At 45.5% G+C, this 24,999-nt stretch overlaps 5 protein-coding genes across 5 annotated transcripts; 3 read left to right on the plus strand and 2 right to left on the minus strand.

The window, feature by feature from the left end:
* Positions 1 to 940: 940 nt before the first annotated feature.
* Positions 941 to 4,392, plus strand: QC763_0025790 (uncharacterized protein; the record flags this gene model as incomplete). The annotated part of the gene is made up of 3 exons (XM_062905450.1): positions 941 to 1,004; positions 1,074 to 2,695; positions 3,074 to 4,392. 3 exons carry the CDS (start codon positions 941 to 943, stop codon positions 4,292 to 4,294), a joined length of 2,907 nt encoding a protein of 968 aa, XP_062771904.1. The 3' UTR covers positions 4,295 to 4,392.
* Positions 4,393 to 8,095: 3,703 nt separating this feature from the next.
* Positions 8,096 to 9,198, minus strand: RCO1_1 (transcriptional regulatory protein rco1; the record flags this gene model as incomplete). The annotated part of the gene is made up of 2 exons (XM_062905451.1): positions 8,096 to 8,849; positions 8,911 to 9,198. 2 exons carry the CDS (start codon positions 9,196 to 9,198, stop codon positions 8,199 to 8,201), a joined length of 939 nt encoding a protein of 312 aa, XP_062771905.1. The 3' UTR covers positions 8,096 to 8,198.
* Positions 9,199 to 9,258: 60 nt separating this feature from the next.
* RCO1_2 (transcriptional regulatory protein rco1) lies at positions 9,259 to 9,974 on the minus strand (the record flags this gene model as incomplete). The annotated part of the gene is made up of 2 exons (XM_062905452.1): positions 9,601 to 9,974; positions 9,259 to 9,549 (listed from the first exon to the last, which is right to left on the minus strand). The coding sequence occupies exons 1-2, from the start codon at positions 9,784 to 9,786 to the stop codon at positions 9,259 to 9,261; spliced, it is 477 nt and encodes a 158-aa protein (XP_062771906.1). The 5' UTR covers positions 9,787 to 9,974.
* Positions 9,975 to 10,039: 65 nt separating this feature from the next.
* Positions 10,040 to 11,904, plus strand: QC763_121960 (uncharacterized protein; the record flags this gene model as incomplete). The annotated part of the gene is given in 5 exon segments (XM_062908764.1): positions 10,040 to 10,291; positions 10,345 to 10,487; positions 10,496 to 10,863; positions 10,928 to 11,324; positions 11,329 to 11,904. Coding segments are annotated over 5 exon segments (1,599 nt in total). The 5' UTR covers positions 10,040 to 10,176.
* A 2,280-nt stretch (positions 11,905 to 14,184) lies between these two features.
* Positions 14,185 to 18,267, plus strand: AOX1 (Alternative oxidase, mitochondrial precursor). The gene is made up of 9 exons (XM_062908765.1): positions 14,185 to 15,060; positions 15,289 to 15,514; positions 15,577 to 15,870; positions 15,932 to 16,090; positions 16,143 to 16,401; positions 16,460 to 16,706; positions 16,775 to 16,887; positions 16,950 to 17,084; positions 17,141 to 18,267. Exons 1-9 carry the CDS (start codon positions 14,987 to 14,989, stop codon positions 17,644 to 17,646), a joined length of 2,013 nt encoding a protein of 670 aa, XP_062771908.1. The 5' UTR covers positions 14,185 to 14,986; the 3' UTR covers positions 17,647 to 18,267.
* Positions 18,268 to 24,999: the final 6,732 nt, after the last annotated feature.

A 24,999-nucleotide genomic window follows, 5' to 3' on the forward strand; every position in this document is an offset into this window, starting at 1 on the left:
CAGGTTTCTTGTGTTTTATAATCCCCAACTAACTACTTTCCTCTCGTAGTATCGTCGCCGTCCATGGCCTCAACGGCCACCGCGACAAGACCTGGACCGCGAGCAACGGTGTCCACTGGCTCCGTGATCTCCTGCCGCAGGACATCCCACACGCCCGCATCTTCTGTTGGGGCTACGACGCCAACACCCATGCCAGCTCCCAAGTCACCTGCCAATACCTCTACGACCATGCGCGGACGCTCATATCCGATCTGTGCATGGAGCGGAACCTGTCTGATGTAGGAGCTATATCTTGTTGCTGGAGTCGGGGCAGCTTGGCTGACGAGAGTTAGTCGACGAAACGCCCGATCATCTTCGTAGCGCATAGTTTGGGCGGCATTGTCGTGAAGAGCGTAGGTACCATACTCAATCTTCCTAGACCGCCGTATTGACGTATGTAGGCTCTCATTCATTCGGATGCCGCTCGACGAGGTGCGCTGGAGGAGCACCGCTCCATCAAGACCTCCACTTATGGAGTCGTCTTCATGGGCACACCGCACCAGGGCGGTAACGGCGTCCAGCTTGGGAGGCTGCTGGTGAATGTGGCGTCCCTGTTCGTGCCTGCAAATGACGGGATGCTAAGACACCTCGAACGGGACTCAGAGTGGCTCCAGCAGCAGCTGGGCCAGTACGGGCCGATCAGCGGCGATTTCGTGACCAAGTTTGCGTTCGAAGAGTACGAGACTCCGACGGCCTTTGGCCGGTCTATCATGGTACGTGGCCTTCGCCTTCTAGATGAGTGGCAGCTAACATGGAGCAGGTTGTACCCCGCGCGTCCGCGGTAGTGCCGGGCCAGGCCGATGCCGAACCGATTGTCATACACGCGGACCATAGGAACATGGTCAGATACACCTCACGCGGGGATAGCGGGTACAACACTATATCGGGACACCTCCGGATCATGGCGAGAGCTGCCCCCGAAGAGGTTCGGCGGCGCTGGGAGGCGGAGAGGAGAGTAAACGAGGGTAGGCAACCATAAAACAGAAAGCATCCTCTACCTAGCTGCTGTAACTAATGAATTTACCTTGATGTAGCCCGTGTCGCCATGGTGCACGGGCTGGGGGGATTGCCGACCCCGCCAATGTTATCAGAACGACCTGAAACCCCGCCGAAGCCGTTTACGACCATCCCCTTCTCGCGCGACCGCGATTTTGTCAACCGCGGAGACATTCTCGAGCAAATCGACCGGCGGTGTTCCGAGCCCGCCGCTCGCGTGGCTCTCGTCGGCTTGGGTGGTGTCGGCAAGTCACAACTGGCCATTGAATATGCTCACCGACTCGCCACTCGCCAGCCTGACGCATGGGTGTTCTGGGTCCACGCTGGAACTTACGCGCGCGTCGAAGAGGGGTTCAGGACGATTGCCGACGCTGTAAAGCTGACCGGCCGGAACCTACCGAAAGCCGACATCCTACAGCTTGTGTACAGCTGGCTGTCCAACGAACGGAACGGCAGATGGATCATGATCCTTGACAGCGCTGACGACCGCGATGTGTTCTACAACGCGAATATTGCCCACGGTACGACCAGCGGCGATGAGCGCGATAGGCGGCCGTTTGTGACATACTTACCACAGAGCCAAAACGGATCGATTATTGTTACAACACGTAACAAGGATTTAGCATTCAGACTGAGCGGGCGCCGTCAAAACATGATCGAAGTCGGACCTATGGCACAGACTGATGCCCTCACACTCCTGGAGAAGAAGTTAGGATCGCCCGCGGATCTAGATGTGGCGGCCGATCTCGTACGGGCGCTCGACCTCGTTCCGTTGGCCATTAGCCAGGCTGCCGCCTACATACAGGCACGGGCGCCGCGAAGCTCACCCGAGAAGTATCTAACTGAGTTCCGGAAGAGTGAGCACAGAAAGAGCAGTCTTTTACAGTACGATGCTGGGGACCTACGGCGGGATGGAGGCGCGTCGAACGCGGTTCTCACGACATGGCAGATATCCTTTGACTATATCCGGTCCAAGCGGCGCTCTGCGGCGGACCTCCTGTCGCTTATGAGCTTTTTCGACCGGCAAGGCATTCCTGGGTGGGTTCTTAAACCACCTAGAGTTACTAAGCAGGAGGTTCCAGGAAGGTGTCTAGACGAGGCCGGAGATACAGACCTTAAAAACGGCAGCAGTGCTTCAGATGGTGGTCTCACAGATGGTAGTGCAGATACTATTGATGATGGATTCGAAGATGATGTGGCGATGCTGAGAGACTACTGCCTTATAGCAACGAATGAGATGGACGAGTTTGAGATGCACGGGCTTGTGCAGTTCTCAACGAGGAAGTGGCTAGAACAATCGGGGCAGCAGGAGACGTTCAAACAGAAGTTTATCGAGCGAATGGCAGCCTCATTCCCAACTGGAGACTATAAGAACTGGGCGACTTGTCGAAATCTCTTTGCACACGTTCAAGTGGTCCTCGGTTACCGACCCAACGAGAATAGGGAGGAAATATGGGCGACGCTTTTATATAATGGGGGTTGGTTTGCATGGTCGCAAGGGAGATACGAGGTGGCACAGCAGATGGTAGGCAAGGCGAGAAGAGCCCGCGAGAAGAGGTTAGGAAAAGAGGATGCGGCGACTCAAGCTAGCATATCACTATTTGCTCTGGTCCTTTTAGACCGAGGCCAGTGGGAAGAGGCCGAGAAGCTATTTGTGCAGGTGATAGAGACGAGCAAGACCAAGCTTGGGGCCGATCACCCTTCTACGCTAACGAGCATGGCCCACCTAGCCTCGACATTTTGGAACCAGGGCCGGTGGGAGGAGGCCGAGAAGCTATTTGTGCAGGTGATAGAGACGAGGAAGACCAAGCTTGGGGCCGATCACCCTTCTACGCTAACGAGCATAGCTAACTTAGCGTCGACATACATGAACCAGGGCCGGTGGGAGGAGGCCGAGAAGCTGGAGGTGCAGGTGATGGAGACTTGCAAGACCCAGCTTGGGGCCGATCACCCAGATACGCTAACGAGCATGGCCAACCTAGCCTCGACATACAGGAACCAGGGCCGGTGGGAGGAGGCCGAGAAGCTGTTTATGCAGGTGATGGAGACTTGCAAGACCAAGCTTGGGGCCGATCACCCAGATACGCTGACGAGCATAGCCAACTTAGCATCGACATTTTGGAACCAGGGCCGGTGGGAGGAGGCCGAGAAGCTATTTGTGCAGGTGATGGAGACGAGGAAGACCAAGCTTGGAGCCGATCACCCTTCTACGCTGACAAGCATGGCCAACCTAGCCTCGACATATAGGAACCAGGGCCGGTGGGAGGAGGCCGAGAAGCTGTTTATGCAGGTGATGGAGACGAGGAAGACTAAGCTTGGGGCCGATCACCCTTCTACGCTGACGAGTATAGCTAACTTAGCGTCGATATACAGGAACCAGGGCCGGTGGGAGGAGGCCGAGAAGCTGGAGGTGCAGGTGGTGGAGACTTGGAAGACCAAGCTTGGGGTTGATCACCCAGATACGCTGACGAGCATAGCCAACTTAGCGTCGACATACAGGAACCAGGGCCGGTGGGAGGAGGCCGAGAAGCTATTTGTGCAAGTGATGGAGACGAGCAAGACCAAGCTTGGGGCCGATCACCCTTTTACGCTGACGAGCATGGCCCACTTAGCCTCGACATTTTGGAACCAGGGCCGGTGGGAGGAGGCCGAGAAGCTGTTTATGCAGGTGATAGAGACGAGCAAGACCAAGCTTGGGGCCAATCACCCAGATACGCTAACGAGCATGGCCAACCTAGCATCGACATACATGAACCAGGGCCGGTGGGAGGAGGCCGAGAAGCTGTTTGTGCAGGTGATGGAGACGAGGAAGACCAAGCTTGGGGCCAATCACCCTTCTACGCTAACGAGCATGGCCAACCTAGCCTCGACATACTGGAACCAGGGCCGGTGGGAGGAGGCCGAGAAGCTGGAGGTGCAGGTGATGGAGACGAGCAAGACCAAGCTTGGGGCCGATCACCCAGATACGCTGACGAGCATAGCTAACTTAGCGTCGACATATAGGAACCAGGGCCGGTGGGAGGAGGCCGAGAAGCTGTTTATGCAGGTGATGGAGACTTGCAAGACCAAGCTTGGGGCCGATCACCCAGATACGCTGACGAGCATGGCTAACCTTGCTTTTACTTGGAAAAGTCAAGGTCGACATTCAGGCGCCTTAGCCTTGATGAAGGACTGTGCCCAGGCTCGGCAGCGACGACTTGGTGCAGAGCATCCAGACACCCTGTCGTCTTTGGCCACCGTCACCAAGTGGGGTAGCTAGAACATGTTTCTTAGTTTCGTTTTTATGGTCTAACGTTACTGTATCTGGATAATGTACTTTGACTTTTGCTTTTGTGATATGAGTGTACAATTATGCAGCTACCGAGTCGTTATTATATGCACATTTCAATGGCTACATTCTTTGTCATTTACGCAACTGGTAAATACCGAAAGAGGCAGTGCTTTTGTCATCGACCGTCCCAGTTGCACCTAGTTTCGGAGCTGGCGTGTAGCTGTACAAAGTGAGCATAGACACATGGTGCCCAGCAGCAATTAAGGATGAAGCTGGCCCGTGCGGAGTTAGGACCGATGGCGTTATACCTTCCTAGTTCCTTGGCATTAGCTGCTGCTCTCGCAGGCTTAGTTACTGCAGCGAAATAAATTATTATGGGAGCTGTTTTGTATAATAAAGAAGAAATGCGAGCAGCGTGTGCTGAAAAATTATGCTAATGAAATTAATACTAAGCTGCTCAGGCCGTTGCGAAATAGCAGAATTTCTTACTAAAACTATAACTTCTGAAAGAAAAAAAGTCTTAATTGCCGTTTAGGAATTGGACCGTATATTAATACCTAAAGGATGGAGTCCAAATCCTATCTATTTACTATAATATTCAGGTACCGCCTTTTGTGACGAACTCCTATCCAGAACCTCTGAAAGGGGTACTGGTTGAAGGCACTTCTGAACAATCCTGGTTCGGTACAGCTAAACAGTGTACAACAATGGCTTGTCTCAATGACAATAGTCTAAATACCAACGATTGTGACTTGTATTGCATACTGCGGAACTGTCTATCTACATCAGCCAGTTCCTCCGTATATATAGACCTTGGGACCGTGAAGTGCTCACCCTGCTATGGCCCCGATCACTCCTAGAACATTGCATCCTGCAGAGTGCTCGTCGTGCTATGCCTTCGATCATCCCGAGCATCTTGCGTCCTGCAGAGTGCTCGTGTGTCTTGGCGCCATAGCACTTCTGGCCAGCCCCAATTGGCTGTCTCCTGACTTTCCTAATAATTGGCTGGGGACGTCCTGCGCCCCACATACTGTGCGACCTGCCGTTGGGTTAACTGTGACAACCAGGCCTCGAGGAGATTCTGATTCGTGGTTTCGGATACCTTGAGGAGCTCTTTGCTGATGTGGAGCACATCTCCTGCTGCCTTGACCATATCAGAAAGAATTGTTGCTCCACAGCTGTGAAGCCACCGGGAAGTGTGCTCGTGTGGAGATGACTCCGAGCCTGTTGTATCAAGGAACAGGTTGATGACGGGTCTCATCGCTAGTATACGTATCCCGAGGTAACGGAGAGAGAAAAGAACCCTGAGACGCGTGCTCTCCAACATCAGTGGAGCAACAGCGTCGATTGTATCGTGACAGGTCATGATCTTGAGGCTGGAAGGGAGCGTATCTTGCCATGGAGCCAATTCAAAGCAAACTTTTGTCGTTTGCTCAAGAATTTGGCTTGTTATGGATTCGGGTTTTGAGCCAAGATTATTGTCGTAAAGGCGCTCAAGGATGTCACCCATCAAATGTGTTACTGACCTGGCCCTAATGTTAACAGACAAGTACTAAAGCTCAAGGAAGGAAAGGTCTCTCGCATTAAAGAGTCAATATATGCTATACTTGATCTTGTCACACTGCTGGAGACGTTGCTGAATGCAATTCGGGCTCCCGGTTTGGGATTGACATGTGCCAGTGGTATGAGCGGCGGCCGGCCATATGTAACGCTCAGCCAACTGCCACGATGTTAGCTCACTGAGAAAAAAGACTTACATTGCCTGAGTCAAGTACCGGTCATTCATGACACACCAATACCATTGCCTTCTTCGAATCTCAGCGTCCAACGGAGAAAGACTGTGACATCCCGTGACGTGGAGTCCCAGTTGGTACGAGCCCTTGACGGACAGGCTGTGGAATGTCCATGCAAGAGAGGAGTAACTGGTGCCTTCGAGATAGATCACCATCAACAGAAACAAATGGACTACGCAAAACGTGTGTAAGTAGGCTCTCCGCGTTGAAGATATGGGTGCAAGAAACCGTACCTAATTCCAGAGAAGGATTACCCAGCATGTATGGTTTTACCAACTCTAGTGCTCGCTGAAAGCACATGTCTGACAGTGCAGCTCGGTCTTGGGGTGGTGATCTGACACCGACCACATTGGAAGCTAGTGCGAAAACCATATTGATAATCCCAAACTAGGGTTTTGACAGCTTTTCTGGGCTCACTGATTTGGCAATAAACCACATCGAACGAAATCTATCTTCGTGAATACACGGCAGCATTAGATTGACGGTGTTGAAGTAGAAATGTAGGAGCTGCTCAGACTGTTCCAGTGCTGGGAGGACATAGACATCCACAGCCCTCTTCTGCAAAGTGTTATTTCCTCTCATGATCGGCCGACTTGATACAAATGTGCCTGAACGGGTTCACCTAGCTTGGTGGCCCGAGGAACTGTCCCGAAAGCTGGTGGGCCCTCATAGCGCACGCATAATGAAGCGGAGAAACGCAACATTTGAAGACGGTCCTGGTAGGGAATGCTCAATCACAATGGCCCAGAACAGGACCTTTTATGGTTATTCTTACCAATGTACGTATTCCTGTTCCGCTGAATCTTCCCGAAGTGACACAGCCCCCATTCCGTCCACCACGTCACCCTCATCTTCGATAGGACTCGTCCCCGGTGTGCTCGCATCGCATTGAAGACGTCGACCGTCCAGCCTACTCGCGGAGGGTGATGTCGCCTGCAATTTTCGTTCTGTCTGCCCTTCTCCTGCAGTTCAGCAAGCTGTTGCTCCAATACACGGAGCCTCTCTTCTAGCTGGCTGACATCTTTGTCCTGAGCGGGCTTATCAGAAGGGTCGTCGTAATCACAGACCAATCCCCCATCACTACAGGTGGAGCAAGGAAGGCGACCGTCGCGTCTAGACTTGCGAGTTCTGCATGTCTTGCAGGCAACTGAGATTCTGGTGCGTTTTCGTGTTTTGGGCTAGGCTGACTGTTCTGCTTCATCCGTGACATTGAGATTACTGACTGGGGTAGTGAACCAGGGTGGCTGCGTGAGACCATTGTTGGCCATGCTGTTGTTGGCGACGAGGTGAGGAAAGGTTCTTGATCCAATCAGAAGGACAGGATTAAAATGAGCAATGAGAAAGAGGAGATGTAAATAAGTTTTCCACGTGGGGTTTGATGTTACGGGGTACTTTGACTGCAAGCTCTATCGGCTCAACAGAAGGCATCCCTGCTCCACTGGCTTTCTCTCCAACCATGATCTCTAGTCGTTATTTCTCTAACAGACCTATCTAAGATAACTTCGAAAGATCAATGGCCTAACTCGAGTAAGCCCATGCTCTAGACATGCGTCGATGTGGCAGTCTTGCTGCCTTCTGGATCTCGCGGTCAGGGGTAAAAGTGGGGCATTCAGGGGTAATGTTTTCCGAGCTACACTGTACCTCCATCCAGCCCAGCACATCTTAGACAGAGTAGCTGATACAAATAAGCATATAAAATAGCTCAGGATGCTTTTTAATATATTTCAAGGCCTTTTAATAAGATTTAATGACTTCTTAAGGTATCCTGACTATCTTTCAGGGCCTAGTGACTGCTTTTACGCCCTGGTGGTTGCTTTTTACAGCCTCTTAACTGCTTTTTCAAGACTTGTTGATTATATTATGAGGCCGGATAGTTTATCACTTGAGGCCTGTTAACCATTCTTTGATGCCTGTTAAATCTCTTTTACCTTATCCGCGGCATAGTAGCATTATCCTGAATCACATGCAGTTATAGAAGCAGTTATGTCTTAACTTATTTTTGAGTATCAATCTTTGTATCCACTACATTCTATAGAGGATTCGCGAATCTCTTTTACTACCTAGGCACTTCATAGGCTAAAAAGCATCATGTTTCCACATCATGGTTTATCATCGTCTACCCAGTTCCCATGCAACCCTTGCCTCAACCGCACGGGCAACAAGATGACAACTTGCACTTTGGTAAAGTTTTTCGTGTCAAGCAAGTGTAGCTCACTCGACATCGTGGCGTAGTTGTTTACAAGCGCAAGCAAATACCCATCTCCTTCCTCACCAGACCCCCGACGGGGAATGAATACTGGCTCCTGAACCATGTGTGTTCGTCCAGGGAAATACACTTCTACCTTACGAGTTTGGAGGTCAAGATGTCCCAGCGAGTTATACAGAGGGTATCCCCCGCCAAGCTGGTGGGTAATCCCTGGGAAGTCGGTCCCCAACGCCGGATTCAACATGTCGTAGAAGCAGTGCCTGTATGGTTGAGTGGCAAATCGGTCGTCGATTCGGTAAAACTCCGAGTTATCCTCTTGAAGCACCTCTGGGTCGGCAAGATGGAGGTTTGAAGACTTTGGATCAGTCACAAAACGCTTCAACTGGGAGACAATTGAACTTGGCTCCGGGGCATTCCACTGGGCATCCGGCCACCAAAAGAAGACGTTCTTGTCACTGAGCGCAATGTCCATGACGAGATTGCCCGATGAGTCCTTGAAGGTGTTGCTAACATGGCCGGGGAATGAGTTGCGGTATTGAAACCACTGACATGGATATTAGCGACGTCCCATAGTTTTGGAGAAGATGTTTGCCAAAGTCGCTCACCTTAACATCTTCCGGCTTCGCGCCTGTTCGAGGCAAAACGCCGACATAAAACGGTGTCTCGGGGCTCCACTGCCAGTGCTCGCCACCCTGCTTCAGCCTCTCGAGATCACAAACCTGCGGCATGATGGGGAAAAGCACAAAGTTTTCAGTCACAGCAAAGTCGTGAATCATTCCCACAACTGGCGCAACGAGCCACACCACCTCGAGGAACTTGCCATCAGGAGCTACTCGGTAATAGCACACATCAGGCGGCCCATCTCCTTTGGCCTCATACCCAAAGCAAATCATCTCGCCCGTCTTGGGGTCGAACTTGGGATGGGCTGTGAACGTCAAACTGGGAAGCTGCCATCAAAAAGTGTGCAGGTCCAAGGTCTCGAGGGTTTCTGGGTCCAATTCGTACGGCGGGGTGTCTTGTTTGAGGGCGAGCAGCTTGCCGTTGAAGTGGATGATGTTGGTGTTGATTGAGGTGCGGACTTTGAACTCGACCGCATCGGTGTACTTGTTGCGGTACTTTCCCAACAAGGCCCGCTTGGCCTCGCGTTCTCGTTTCAGCTTCTCAGTCTGGACATATTTGTGCTTGAAAGAGACTTTGCTGTCTTTGATCCGGAAAGCGCTGATGGAGCCATCTCCGTTGAACCACTATAGCGGATGATGAGCTTCTTAACCTCGGGCAAAATAAGGAGCACTTACTGGGTCATCTTGGATGAAAGGAGGCAGCTGGGGATCTGGCATGACACGGTAAAACGTACCGTCAATGTCATCTGGAATTGCCCCATGGGCCTCCAGGTGTGAAACCTCGCCTTCAAGGCGGCATGGCTTCATAACCCCAGAGAACTGAGGGCGATCGGGAAAGTGAGTTGGTGCTTGTGCTGCCATGACTACGGTTGTCTGAGGCGAGGTGGAAGGGTCATCGTAGGAGATCTAAATACTCTCCCGTCTTGGACGTTACCCCGACCTGGGGAGACATGAAGGCTTGCTCCCCGTTCCCCGGTTCTTCCCCGGATTTTATGCATTCGGATGTGTCGGGGGGATCCTAGCAGATCTTGGCAACCTGGAGAAAGTGGGTTTCCCTGCAATCTGGGGCTCAAAATGGATGGAGCTTGCCCGGGTGTTCCCCGATCAAACACACCTCAGATCAACAAACTGTGCTGTGGTTATGCAGACGAGCCAAATATCAAGTACAAAAGAAATGGTCGCGATACCGCGGAAATCTTCGCTCATGTCGTTCCGGAATCTGTCTTACTCATTTTCCCCTCCACCGCCGCCATGCCGCCAACAATTTCTTTGACGCCTGCCACGCTGAAAGCCTTTTTTGATGAAGTTGCCCTTCTTATCGGTGAGGACAATGTCTCACGAGATCACTCAAGTGGTGCCTTGACAGGTGTGGCAACTTCCCTAGCGAGACGACATCTTCCATACTGACAAGAAGAACAGGAGCTCTGGCGCAAACCACATACGGCAATGCATTCTCAAAAGCCGACACAAATCTTCTAGCGGGTGCTGTGCGACCCGAAACCGTCCAGGAAGTTCAGGAAATTATCAAGCTCGCCAACAAGCACCAGGTCTATCTTTGGACAGTATCAAGAGGCAAGAACCTTGGCTACGGTGGTACTGGACCCGTCGTCAAAGGGACCGTGGTGCTGGACGTGCACCGCATGACCCAGATATCGAAATCAATGAGGAGTATGGCTATGCCATCTTGGAGCCTGGAGTATTATTTCTCGACCTCTATGAAGAGATCCAGAGGAGGGGACTGAAGCTTTGGCCTTCGGTTCCTGCGATCGGCTGGGGCTCCGTCGTGGGCAACACCCTCGACCGAGGATTTGGCTACACGCCCAATGGTGAGCATTCACAGTCTCAGTGCGGCATGGAGGTTGTGTTGCCAGATGGGACTCTCCTTCGCACTGGCTCTGGAGCGATGTCCGATAACGCCACGTGGGCGCTGTACAAAAGGTAAGTCTTTACATTGCCTCGCTGTCCTCTTCGCCATCAACGATACTGACACGACTCCTCACAGCGGCTTCGGCCCCAGTCTCGACGGCTTGTTCTATCAGTCAAACCTCGGAATTGTCACCAAGATCGGAATGCACATCACCCCTGCCCCCGAAGCCTACGCCACTGTCGAAGTCGATGTACCGCTCGAGTCAGACCTCATCCCCTTGGTCGGCACCCTCTCTGATCTCATGCGCCGCTCCATCATTCTCAACAGTCCCTCCATAGCCAACATCTTCCGCATCGCCCTCACCTCTGAGAAGCCCGAAGTCCTCAGTCAGATTGGTCCCTACATGAAGGCAGACTCGTGCGTGCCCTACGACCTCCTCGAGAGGATTCGGGTTGAGGAGAGGTGGGGTTTCTGGCGGGCGTATTTCTCGCTCTACGGCTCAGTGGAAATGCTTTCCGCGCTCAAAGCAACAGTAGAGCGTGCCTTCAGACAAAGCCGTCCCCGGTGTGCAGTTCAAATATCGCGAATGGGCCGGATTGCCTGGTGCTGCCCTCTTGGCCGCGGAGGATATCAAGACCGAGGTGGTTCCTCACAGCGGTATCCCAACCGTGGAACCTTTGGGGATTGTTGACTTGAGAGGTGAACGGGGCGGTGGGCATATCTGCTTCAGCCCGGTGATACCGCCTTCGGGCAGGGAGCTGTACGATTGGTACCTCGCGGCCAAGAAGAGGACCGCGGACGCCAAGTTTGACTTCTTTGCCGACTTTCATGTCTACCCTCGATATGTCATTGCTATTGATCTGGTAATTTACACAATGGGTGAGGAGCAGAGGCTGCATGAGCTGTACAAACAGTTGCTGCACGATGCGGGAGAGCAGAGGTTCATGGAGTATAGAACTCAAGTGGGGTATATGGACACAGTCGCCTCGAAGCTCGATTTCAATGACTTCGCTTTTGGGAAGTTTGTCCAGACACTCAAGGATACGTTTGATCCAAACGGAGTACTTTCGCCGGGAAAGTCAGGAGTCTGGGTGACGGGACGGAATATGTAGATGTCTTGTGAACTCTATTAAATACCTAGGTGGTAATAGCATTTCTCAGCATTTGGCACACTTACTCAATTCAAATCAAATGAAACCAAATAGGCCCTCAAATTTGACTTGTTTGATTTGTGTGATGCCTTGTTGTTGCGTACTGGGATCGGCGCTTTGGCGATGAGGTACTGCTTATCAAGTACCTAGTTTAAGCCTGGTCCAGGCTATCTTCTGGACCACCTGTAAATACCATAGAATATTCAGAACGTCGAACCCTTACTTAGCTAACTTATCGATTTAACAACGGGACTAATAACCTCATAATATATAGTGGTCGACCCAGCTTTCCGGTCTTAACCTTAAATAGTATAAAATTAAATATTAGCAGAATAAAATTTTCTATGAAAAATATTGAAAAGTATTTTATATATTTATTCCTTACCTATACCTATTTAACTCGCTCTAATAGAGCAGCAAATACCTTACTTTAGCATGCCAAGATAGGTAAGTCCGTGGGAGCCTCTGTCAGTCTGTGAGCTTGGAAGTGTGTGTAGTGTGGGCCCACTCACTGACCCAGGCTTCTTCCAAGCCCACATCCTTTTCCTTCGCTCCGGCTGGTGGCTGCTTGGCTACGGGACCAATTTCTCTCCTTCTTTTCTCGAGATTAGTTCGCGCCGTGATGTGCATTTTCGCTTGCGGTTCTTCTATCCACTGTTTGTGTCCGTTCGAAGCATAAGCCGGTTCTGTACGCTTATCATGTGTAGTTTGGGGCCAGTTGAAAGATTCAATGAGAACCAGACATGGCTAAATTCAAGAGGGTGGTCTCAGCTGTGTAATAGGAGGCCTTCTGCTTTGAGCAAGACCTGCGAGACTATTGATTTTGGAGACACACTCCATGGTAGTATCAAAAGCTAGCTGTCTTGACGGAGATTTCTCGGTTTTAAGCAGTGTGTGGATGAATCGGAAGGTCTGATTCGTCAATGGGTTTTGGTTGACATTTGCGGGCACCATCTCGTGTGGATTGGTGGAAAGAGACAGAGGAGTGTGAGGGGAAGCTGCAGTTAATACCAGACTTGGAGTGACTGCTGTGTAGGTGTCTGGAAAAGTTGGACGAGGTTGTCCATCATTTGCCGGTTCTCGGGTTCAAGACCATGTGAGGGTAAATGATGATGATTTCGGCAGGCCAAGCGGTTCATCTACCCCTCCTTCATGCACAGCATGGGCGGTGTCCAGTGGCTTTGCATCCAGTCGAAGTGCCAGGTGACAAAGCTATCATCATCGATACGAACGCCTGGACTGTTCCTCCAATCCAGCAGAGCTCTTTGCTGGCTACCTGAGCTTGGCTCTGTGGATATAAGACGGACTGTAGTCAAACGTTGGCATGTGACCTTCCCTTGATGGCTGGGCAACGGTACCTAAGTACGTCTGTAGCATGAGATGTCTTAGGTACCGTATCTTGGATCAACTCGCTGATAACCACGCCTCGTTGATGGTTCGTCGAGTTTACCCCGCCTAGATGCTTTCATTGAAGTCCCCCCGCACGCACCAGACAGCATATCGTCTGCCAGAGTCAAGGTTATTGTAAGAAAATCGATTGGCATACGCTTTTCAAGGCATTACATAGTTATTTGGTTGTCTTTAACCGGCCATTGACAGTCTCTGAAGGCGCTGGTTTGCCAACTGCGGTGCCCACTTTTCAGTCCCCCAGCGTGCATGCTGTGCAACAACGGGGATATTTAGATGCAGCTTCCTAATTGCTTGCCCGCTCCACGTCCCCTTCAAGCTCAGGGCGGTCCTGACGCCACCCCGTTTTCAAGGAACCCCAACCCAGTGTGGAGCAGTGATCTAGTGGCGTCTGGAGCTAAGGATTACGCTAATGTAGGTCAAGTTGGCGCTAAAAGTCCGGGGAATGTGGAGAAGGTCAACGTCACCTTGATCAACGTCTTGAACAGTGAACAGACAGGGCCAGGTTTGATGACTGAACCAGCGTCGTGTCTGACTCCAGTCAATTACAAACCGTGTGCAATAGATCGGATAAAGATGACCGGTCAAGAGACGGACGATGCAGGGCTCGTCGGCCATCCCATGACATCTCGAACTGGTAGGAGATGCCGGTGTCCAGTTGTGTGTCCCGACACGTTTCACAGCTTCTGATAACGTCCTGTTATGATTTATCTGCAGGTGGGATGCCCTCGATGCAGTCAAAACCACCAAATTAAACGAGTTCTGGTCTCCTGGTGGCCGACCACAGCTGCTGGTTGAGTGAAAGGCATGCCCACCGTAGTACTAATACACGTTCGGAAACTCTTGAGTGCGAGATGGTTGTACAGCCTGTCTTCCAGGCTTTATCACCCGTCCAAGATAGCAACTTGACTATGCAACTTGAAAGGCGCGGGCTCCAATCACATTTCACCGATCGTCTCCAACCTGCAGCATCGTCTTGGACTTCAACCCTCTCTCATCCTGCAAAATCACCCTGAACTCTCGTCATAAACAAAATAATCAAGAGGGGAACATAAAATCAGGGCGTTAAAAGATAGTAACTACGCCTCTTGACCATCTTCAAAGACCTCGAGGAAATAGTTCAGGCGTGCGAAGTATCTTCAAAGGCATATGGACTATCTTTAATGCTCTTCAGCTATCTTTTAGCACCCATTGACCTTCTTCCTGTGCGTTTGATCCAATTATCTCGCCTATCGTCCGATTATCATCGCCACCTGGGTGAGGGGTTCCCAAACCCAAATATGCATCCAAGCAACTTTAGTATCAGCAGGACTCGGCCTGGAGCAAGGATCATGCAGGTCGATGTACCCTCGGTCCTGAGGCATTGACCACTTGTAGTTGCAGGATGGGAAGTTTTGGGCGTGTCAGCCAGGTATTGAGGAGAGGGGAAAATGCAATCCCCAGGCGTCTTGATTGCCAAAAGGGGTCATAAAAGGCGGGGGTCGTTCGGCAGGTACCAAAGCACTAGTTCTGCTTCACGGGAACATAAAGAGACGGTGGTTTTCCCTCCAGTTTGTGCTTTTCATGAAGAGTTCGTCGAGCAGTCTTCCGGGACTGGGACCAAGATCATCCTCGACTTGATACTGGAAACGCCAACATGTCGCCTCTACCTGAGGAGTTTGACATTATTGTGTGTGGAGGGGGCTCGACGGGATGTGTTGTGGCGGGAAGGCAAGTCCTTTTCTTTCTCGTGCTTCTTTTTGCCGTTTTCTTTTTTTTTTTTTTTCCTCTTTATTTCTTCTTTTGATTCTGTCTCTTCTGTGGAACCAAAAGAACATCCTACCCACAGGGTAGGCCGGGTGGTATATGTCTCTACATCATCGTTTGGTTTTCTAAGATGCTCCAGCTCCCTTTACTTTTAGTTTACACCGTCTGCTGATAACTAATACTGTTGTCTAGATTGGCGAATCTCGACCACAATCTCAAGGTGTTGCTGATCGAGGCAGGGGAAAACAACCTCAACAATCCCTGGGTGTTCAGGCCAGGAATTTTCCCGCGGAACATGAAGTTGGATTCCAAAACGGCTACTTTCTATGAGTCTAACCCTTCACCATCACTCTCTGGTAGAGGTGCCATCGTTCCGGCAGCAAATATACTTGGAGGTGGCAGCTCTATCAACTTTATGGTACGATAGTCGATCCAACTCCATGATGGGAGTGCTTCGCTGACGCTTTGTACCTACCTTAGATGTACACGAGAGCATCTGCCTCCGACTATGATGACTTCCAAGCCAAAGGATGGTCAGCCGAGGAACTCCTCCCTTTCATGAAGAAGTTCGAGACCTACCAGCGCGCCTCCCACAATCGTGAGACACACGGGTTTGAGGGACCAATCAAGGTCTCTTTTGGAAACTACCAGTATCCGATCAAGGACGACTTTCTTCGCGCTGCGGAGTCTCAAGGTATCCCAATCGTTGATGATCTTCAAGACCTGAAGACTGGTCATGGCGCTGAACAGTGGCTCAAGTGGATCAATCGTGATGTAAGTCTGCTGTCAGCGTCTTGGTCCCAACTCTTTATGACTGACATGGGGATCCTTGCAGACCGGCCGTCGAAGTGATGCCGCCCACGCCTACATCCACGCCACCCGTGCCGTCCACTCGAACCTGTACCTTGCTTGCAATACCAAGGTTGACAAGGTCATCATCGAGAACGGGAGGGCTGTGGCAGTTCAGACTGTTCCGACCAAGCCGTTGGGCAACGTGAGTACTTCAAGCGGTCATCGACCAGTTCCGAAGCTAACCCCCCGAGCAGAGCCCAGGCACTCGTATCTTCAAGGCGCGTAAGCAGATCGTGGTGTCAGGCGGAACCATGAGTTCACCCTTGATCCTCCAGCGCTCCGGTATTGGCGACCCTGCCAAGCTCCGCGCCGCCGGCGTCAAGCCGATTGTCGATCTTCCTGGTGTTGGTCTTAATTTCCAAGATCATTACTTGACCTTCAGTCTCTATCGAGCCAAACCCGGAGTGGAAAGTTTTGATGATTTTGCCCGTGGTGATCCTGCTACTCAGAAGCGTACGCTTGTTCCCGAGACGTCGATACTCAGTGATGACCCGGCTGACATAAAATCCAGGTGTCTTTGAGGAATGGAACCTCAAGGGAACCGGTCCCTTGGCAACTAATGGCATCGAGGCAGGGGTGAAGATCAGGCCCACGCCTGAGGAATTGAAGGAGTTTGAGTCGTGGCCAACACCGAACTTCAAGGAGGGCTGGGAGTCGTACTTCAAGAACAAACCCGACAAGCCCGTCATGCACTATTCGGTCATCGCTGGCTGGTTTGGCGACCACATGCTGGTGCCTCCTGGGAATTATTTCACAATGTGGGTGACCATTTCACTCTCGGAATCACACAGCCTCATGAGCCCAGTCTAACATGCATACCTTTTAGGTTCCACTTCCTTGAGTATCCCTTCAGTCGTGGAAAGACTCACATCACGTCTCCCGATCCGTACGCCGTCCCAGACTTTGATGCCGGATTCATGAGTGACCCTCGCGATATGGGCAAGTCCGAATCTCCAGCTCCATCTGAAGACGGATGTGCTAACATGACCGCCATGGAATAGTACCTATGGTCTGGGGCTACATAAAGTCTCGCGAGACCGCCAGACGTATGGATGCCTACGCGGGCGAGTGCCAGAGTATGCATCCCGTCTTTGACTACGACTCGGAAGCTCGCGCCCATGACCTCAACTTGGCCGGTGAGTTCCAAAACCTTGAACCATCCCAGGCAAGAAAGCTGACACCCGATGACCAGACACCAACGCTTACGCGCTTCCTGGCAACATCACTGCCGGTATCCAACACGGCAGCTGGAGCGTCCCGCTCCCAGAGCCCGAAGACAAGCTCACACCGGAGAACATCAAACGCATCGTCTCCAGCAACCGCAAGGACAAGAGAAGGGAGCTCAAGTATACCAAAAAGGACATCCAAGCCATCGAAGAATGGGTCAAGCGCCACGTGGAGACCACCTGGCACTGCCTGGGCACGTGCTCCATGGCTCCCAGGGAGGGCAACAGCATCGTGAAGCATGGCGTCCTCGATGAACGCCTCAACGTCCACGGTGTCAAGGGCCTCAAAGTAGCAGACCTTTCCATCGCACCAGACAACGTGGGAGCGAATACCTTCACAGTGGCCCTTACAATTGGAGAGAAAGCGGCGGCTCTCGTGGCAGAGGATCTCGGATACTCTGGTGAGGCTCTGGAGATGAAGGTGCCGGATTATCACGCACCGGGCGAGAACCGGCTTGCCAGTCGACTTTGAGCGTGTATCGTGCACAGGCATTTTCAGAAAAGCGTCACAGGCAACAGGACGCAAGCTGGAAAGCAATGGAGCGGAAGAGAAGGAGGGAGGGAGGTGGAAGAAGGGGCCCAGACGTGAATCTCAAGATAAGTGGATCCAATCCAGGGGCTTGATAGGGGCAACACAACTCGGACACTGGGGACACTCCTTTGAGTTACGTATTCTTTTGACGGTCTTCGTGGGAAGCTTGTGTATGAGTTTCTATTTCTTTTATGGATATCAAACTTACTTGAATCAATACCTGAATGGTTAAGGGATATCTTTAGCACCCCGGCCGTTCTCAGTACCGTAGGGGTCAATGGCAACCACACACACGTGCATTTATGGACCTGTCCTTCTCATTAGACACTCGGTAGCCAGGAATACGTGACATGATCAACCACTCAGCGGCATAAAATGGCATTTAATATGCCGAAAAGACCAGGAAACAAGCCCTCAAACGCAACTCCAAGACCTATCAACCATCTTAAGAGGCCTGTTGATATCTTAAAGGGCCTATTAACTATCTCAAGAGGGCTGCTTACTGTCTTAAAAGACCTGTTGACTACCCTAAAAGGCCAGTTTACTTTTTAACGAGGCCTATTGACCATATTCCATTGCACATTCATTACCTAGCTTGCAACACATATTGAGTAATCTGGCAATGCATCTAGATTATAATAAGAGCCCGGTCGATTATGTTTCGACACATAATCACATCACATCATAGTCAATCAATCAACAAATATCAAAGAACCTTTCCCCGAGCAGGCTCCCCAAGTACTGCCAGGCTTGCTCCTAAATGTTTTTTTTCCTAGGTACCTGAAGATTTGTGACAGCTACCCGCCGAACTGGCGAGGACTCCAGTACCGAAACAATATCATCACCAGCTGTGAGGAATGAGTGCCTTTACCTCGTGCTCTTTACAGACGAACAGATGCAGTACGTGCGTGTTCAAGATCAGGTTGAGTTCGTCCCTGAGTCAATCCCGCGCAGCCTAAGTCACTTTCATCTAAGTTGCCGGTGATCTAACTAGGTAACATGCGCCCACAACTGGCCAGGTCCAGATCCAGGGTTCGATTAGGAAAGTCGGATTGATAGGCAAAAATAAGATAATAAAGAGAAAAAGAACAGGAGAAAAAAGAATTGACAGAGGAGAGGAAATCCTTGGGCTCTAAAAGTCTTCTCATGTCACACGGCAAAAGCCAACCACCCACAACCACCACCAACAACACTGTCGATACCACCGCAAGGAGGGGTAACTGCACGTTGTGAGCCAGTCGTCAAAGTGAGGCAGACAATCAGAAGTCATGGCGGTTATCAAAGGAAGCCCACTAGCCCTATATAATATTAAAGGACTTGGCAGCGGCCTGAGGCCAACAAGGGCACGGGCCAGGCAAGGGAGGATAAAATACGCGTTCAGGATTACCAAAACTATATTGCTTCTTCATCTTTCAGTATCACGCTCTTCGAGGCCATTGAAGATTATTAGCCTGAATTGAACCATAAGTTCTAAGCCCTGATATTGCAGCCCTTATTATATATAATCTTTAAATAACCGAAGACGATAATTAATATATTATAATAATAATACTATAGCGCTATTACTATTTACCCCGCTTTCTTCCTTTATTAATATTTACTACGTTATTATTAGCGCTACCTTTAGATATCGTTAAAGGATTTATTCTATTACTTTATAACCTTTAGGTTAATAACGACGAAAACTCTGACTTTACTATAGGAGAGTACTTCTTTAATTTGTTACCTATTCCGCGACCCTTTATTCCTAGCTACGTAGCCTATATTCCTCTCCCGATATTACTAACCACGACGTTACTTATATACGCGACCGCTCGAAATTTATAAAAAAAACTCGATAATACGTCTATCTTTACCTATAATATATCGGATTATCGCTTCCCGTTAGCCAAGCCTATTTAAATTAACGACTATATAGAGCTTATACTTTACTTACTTTAGGATTTTAAAATTATTATAAGTAACCCTACTAATATATAACCTTTCCTTAATACTATTTAAGATCTAATACCGTAAATCGTTAAACTCTATTACTATATAAGCGAGACTTATAAAAATATATAATAACTTACTTAATAGTAAAATAAGGACCGTATCGACGGTTAAAAACTCGTACGCTTTAAATAATAATATAAATATATCTATATATAATATACTATTTATATTAATATAGTTAAGCTCGGGGTTTAAATTTCGGATTAATAGATTTAACACTTCTAATAGTAAATCGAAAATACTAATATTACCTTCGCGGACGAAATTTAAAAAACTATTACGGTTATTACTTAAAATAAGTATTAACGGTAATAAGTTATTAAATAATTTTGCGAATTTACTAAACGTTATTAAACGGCTTTATTAACCCTCGAAAAGGAAATTATAAACTAAAAAAAATTTAATAAATAGGTCGAGATTTAAACCCTTTAATATAATTAATATATCGATAAACTTCTAACGAAAAAATTCGTTAACCCCTTTACGTTAAATAAATATAGCCGAACCGTTATAAAATAGGTTAAGAAATTAACGGAGGAGGCTTTAAAGAAATTTCGCTTATAATTAAAGTAAAACTTTAATACTAATATCGAATCGGTTTAATATAATTTTAATTAACGGGTATCGACGTAACTATCGTAACCGTCTTTAGCCGTACCTTTAAAGATATTATCTTTAACTTAACGCGTTAAAGAGAATCTAACTATTTAGGTATTACGAACTACCTAAATATACCGTACGGTCTAATAAACTAATATTTAATTCGAATCCGTTCAGGTCGGTTTTATACATATAGTACTTACGTTTAACGGTAAAAGTAAAGGAAATCTTCCTTTATAGTAATTTTTCGCCGCGAATAGAGAACTATTTTTTAATTTTAATAGCTCGGACTTAAAGGATTTTACCGATAATCGACGAGAAAAGCGATTATTATTTAACGGAAACGGAGGCCTATTTAAAAAACCTTTAATAAAATATAATTATTTTCGGTTACTTAATCCTTTAAAACGAAACGACTTTACTTAACTTATTTATTACTTTTCTTAAATACCGATCTAGATTAACCCGGTATATATATCGAAACCTCCGGCCTATAATAATAAAGATCTCTTTAAATTCCGGCTTTAGTAACTTAAAGTAGAAGCCTATATAGATTTTTACTTTATTAAGTTCTTTAGCGATTAGGTTAAAATTAATTAGATTAGGTTTTTTTTTATAAATAAAATTTAAATATAGTATTAATAGCGAGTTAGTTAAATACGTAAATTAAACTTTATAGATACTTAAAATAATTATATTATTACTATTAAAGAGTATTTCCGGAATACAGCTAAAAAGTATTATAATACCTATAAGATATAGGAATTTAAATATTATAGAGATATTTTTTAATATTTAACTAAGCTTTCCGATTTTAACGAAGTAATATAGTAATTAGGAACTATATTCTAAAATTATATATCGAAAGTACTATTAAATAAAATTATTAAACTAATTTACTCGAAATAAAATAATATCCTAAAAATAAATAATAATTTCTTTAACGCTATTAAAAAAATAAATTATATTTACGAAAATATATTTATTAACTTTAATATCGTTATTAATTACCGGGTAGGAAAAAACGTATTTACTTTAATTTCGGAGCGCTTAAAGTCGGGCCTTCCTTACTAAAATCGTTTTTAATAACCGTTAAATTTATTTTTAAAAAGTATTAAAATCCTTTTTAAAATACTAAACGCTAGACTTAATTTAAAAGATATTAAATAGATAACCGTTAAGGAAGCCCTAACAGAAATTTTATAAAAAAACGTCGATAAATATAAAAAAGACGGCTTTATATATTAATAATATAGTCGTAATAACTATTATACTTTTACTTACTTCGTTAAAAAGGATATTTCTAGTAATAACTTTCCCGCGGCTCCTTTTAAAATAGCCGGAGTTAAAAAGAAAGTTAAAAAAAAAAGAAAAAAAAACGAAATAGTATTTTTAAAGAAAATATAAATTAATATTATTAAAATATATATTAATAATAATAAATTACCGGTCTTCGAAGTATTTAATAATAATATATTTAATACCGAAATAGGTTTTTATTAAGCCGCTTACTTACGCCGATAAAATATAATTAGCCTATTAGCGTTACCGTTATAAAAGTTAAACGCCTTTATAAAAAAAATAAAAATAAATAATTATAATAGCGTTTTAAGGTTAGAACTAAATTTATTATTAATATAAGTATTATTAAAGGTACTAATACGCGATCTCGAGAATACCTAATACGCGTCTTTTTAAACCTTAATAGTACCGTTTTAGTTTTATCGAAGGATATAGTAACTTACTTCGCGATTAAAACCTTTCGTTACTTTTTTAAGTTTTACCTTTAATCCTTTACTAAAGAAGGAAATATTAAGAAAGAAGCGTTATATACCGATATTATAGTACTTAAGTATTTAAAAAACTACTTTATTAAATTATAATTCGAAATTAATAAGCTCGATATAAAATATAATATTATTTTATTATATTAATAACTTTAAAAATATTAATTAACCGGCTTTTACGATTAAAATTTTATAAAAATCGTATTTACCTTTCCTATATACCGCGAACGATATACTAGCCTTTCGGTATTTAAAAAGGTTAATAGGATTATTTTTAGCGTTAAAGACGATCGAAGTTTTATTCCCGAACGCTTCCGGGATTTAATACCGCTAATCCCTTACGATATATTTAAAAAGCTATTTAATTATAAGCCCTAAAACTATACGATCGACTTAATAAATAGTAAAATACTATTATAAAAGCCTATCTATTCCTTTAACGGTAAGGAATTTAAGTTCCTACGTATATAGCTAAATAAGATATTAGCTAAAGGTAAGATTAGGCTTTTTAAGTCCCCTTATAGCGCTCCACTCTTTATAGTAAATAAAAATACCTCTATCGAAAAAAAAGGGATTTATAAAAACGACCTTCGATTAATCGTAGATTAAAGAGTACTTAACGGTATTACTATTTTTAATAAATATCCTTTATTATTTATTAATAAGCTATAAAATCGCTTCGCTAAAGCTAAATACTTTATTAAAATCGATTTTAAAAGTAGATTTAATTTCGTATAAATTAAAGAAAAAAATAAATGGAAAACGGCCTTCCGCTACCGCTATAGCCTTTTTAAGTTTACAGTTATATATTTTAGCCTAATTAATACCCTAGCTACTTTCTAAACTATAGTTTATAGAATTTTTAGCGATTTAATTAATATAGGGGTACTGGCTTACGTAAATAATATTTTTATATATACCGATACTATAGAGGAGTACGACCGGCTTATAAAAGAAGTACTACGAAAGCTAAAAAAAAATAACTTTATTATTTTAATAAAAAAATATATATAGGTAATAAGGTAAGTCGAATACCTTAAGTATATTATCTTTAAATATAAGATTTCGATATTTAAAGAAAAAGTAAATTATATTTTAAATTAAGAAAGACCTACTATACTTAAAACTATTTAATCCTTTATTAGCTTTATTAATTTTTATTAACGCTTTATTAAAGGGTTCTTTACTATTACTTAAGCCTTTACGGTATTCCTAAAGCTCGATATACGTTAATAAAAGTAAATATAAACTATAGAAATAGTATTTAATAGGCTTAAAAAGGCCTTTACTATTACTCCTATCCTTACTTACTTCGACCCGGCAAAGCTAACGGTCCTAAAAATAAATACGTTTAACTTTACCCTAAAAAAAATAATATTTTAAAAGAGGAACGATAGTAAGTTTTACTTAATAACTTTCTACTTTAAAAAGTTTATTAAATTAAAGATAAATTATAAAGTATACGATAAAAAGCTATTAACTATCGTCGACTATTTTATAAAATAGTAAAGATACTTTAAAGGGGCGGAGTATTATATTAAAATATACTCCGACTATTAAAACTTAATATACTTTACTATAATAAAAGTCTTAAATAAATGTTAAGTAAGGTAAATATAGGAGCTTATAGCCTATAACTTTATTATTATATATCGCTTTAAACGTTTTAACGGTAAGGCCGACGTACTTTCGAAACTCGATTAATATTAACCTAAGAAAGGGGGAGATAAGGATTAGCTAATTACTTCGGTCCTAAAAAATTATTACTTTTTACTACTTATAAAAGGACCTTCCTTTTTAATTTCGTTAATAAAGCTCGCTAATATTCTAGCTATACCGGTATAGAATAATAATTTTATTATTAGGATTAAAATAGTTATTTACTAAAATATTAAATATATAAAGGATTTAACTATATTACTTAAAAATAAATATATAGATAATAGCCTACTATACTATAATAACTTATTAAAGATTTCTAACGACTCCGCGTTATATAACGAGATTTTTAAGTTTAAGTACGACGTAATGTGACGAACCCCTATCCAAAACCTCTAAAAGGGATATCGGTTAAAGGCACTTCTAAATAATCCTAGTTCGGTGTAGCTAAACAGTGTATAACAAAATATCTCGATATAAATACTAAATGCCGTAAATATAACTTAAATTATATATTACGGAACTATCTATTTACGTTAGTTAGTTCCTCCGTATATATAGACCTATGGACCGTGGACCGTTATTTTATATACGGTCCTCGGTCCGCTCTGTATTAGCCGATACTGGACCGTAAACCGTAAGCCCCGCCGCGGTCTCCGGTCCCTATCTTATTAGTCCGTCTAATTTTCTGGACCGTAGGCCCCGCCCGATAGCGCGGTCCAGTCTTAATTGGTCCTCGTAGCCCTACTATTTTCCAAAACCGTAATATAATACTCCCCCTCTAGGCCGAAGCCCCTATAGCCTAGTTTTTTTTTACCGCTAACGATATTATAAGTCTTTTCTTTCTTTCTTTACTTTACTATTTATTATATTTAACCGCGTATAGAAATATTATTATAAAACTAAATAGTCTTTCGCCCTTACCTCTCGAATCCGCTATTATAATACTACCGTAATGCCGTATTTTACCTATTTTACTTCCGGGACCCCTTATATTATAGCTCCCGAGTCCTTACGGTATGCCGAGTACGTATATTGTAAAATTCTATATAACGGGTTTAATATTAGCTCCGCCTATAGGTATATTTTCCTTTCCTTTTTATATTATAATTAACCGTTCGATAGTAACCCGAACGATAGAAAAGTAAAATAGGCTCGAGCGTAAGGAGTAAAGGCTTAAAGACTAACTCTCGTAACTAACTACCTAGCTTATCCGGGTAAAACGAATATACCGCTCTCTCCGTATTTGTAA

Source organism: Podospora pseudopauciseta, chromosome 1, assembly GCF_035222475.1.
Source record: "Podospora pseudopauciseta strain CBS 411.78 chromosome 1, whole genome shotgun sequence".
Lineage (NCBI taxonomy): Eukaryota > Fungi > Ascomycota > Sordariomycetes > Sordariales > Podosporaceae > Podospora > Podospora pseudopauciseta.

What these genes read in the sequence shown, in the direction of transcription:
- AOX1 (XM_062908765.1), top strand. Translation starts at nt 14,987, where the DNA reads ATGTCGCCTCTACCTGAGGAGTTTGACATTATTGTGTGTGGAGGGGGC. An exon ending in GGATGTGTTGTGGCGGGAAG is followed by an intron (nt 15,061 to 15,288) that starts GCAAGTCCTTTT and finishes ACTGTTGTCTAG; the next exon opens with ATTGGCGAATCTCGACCACA. An exon ending in TGATCCTGCTACTCAGAAGC is followed by an intron (nt 16,402 to 16,459) that starts GTACGCTTGTTC and finishes CATAAAATCCAG; the next exon opens with GTGTCTTTGAGGAATGGAAC.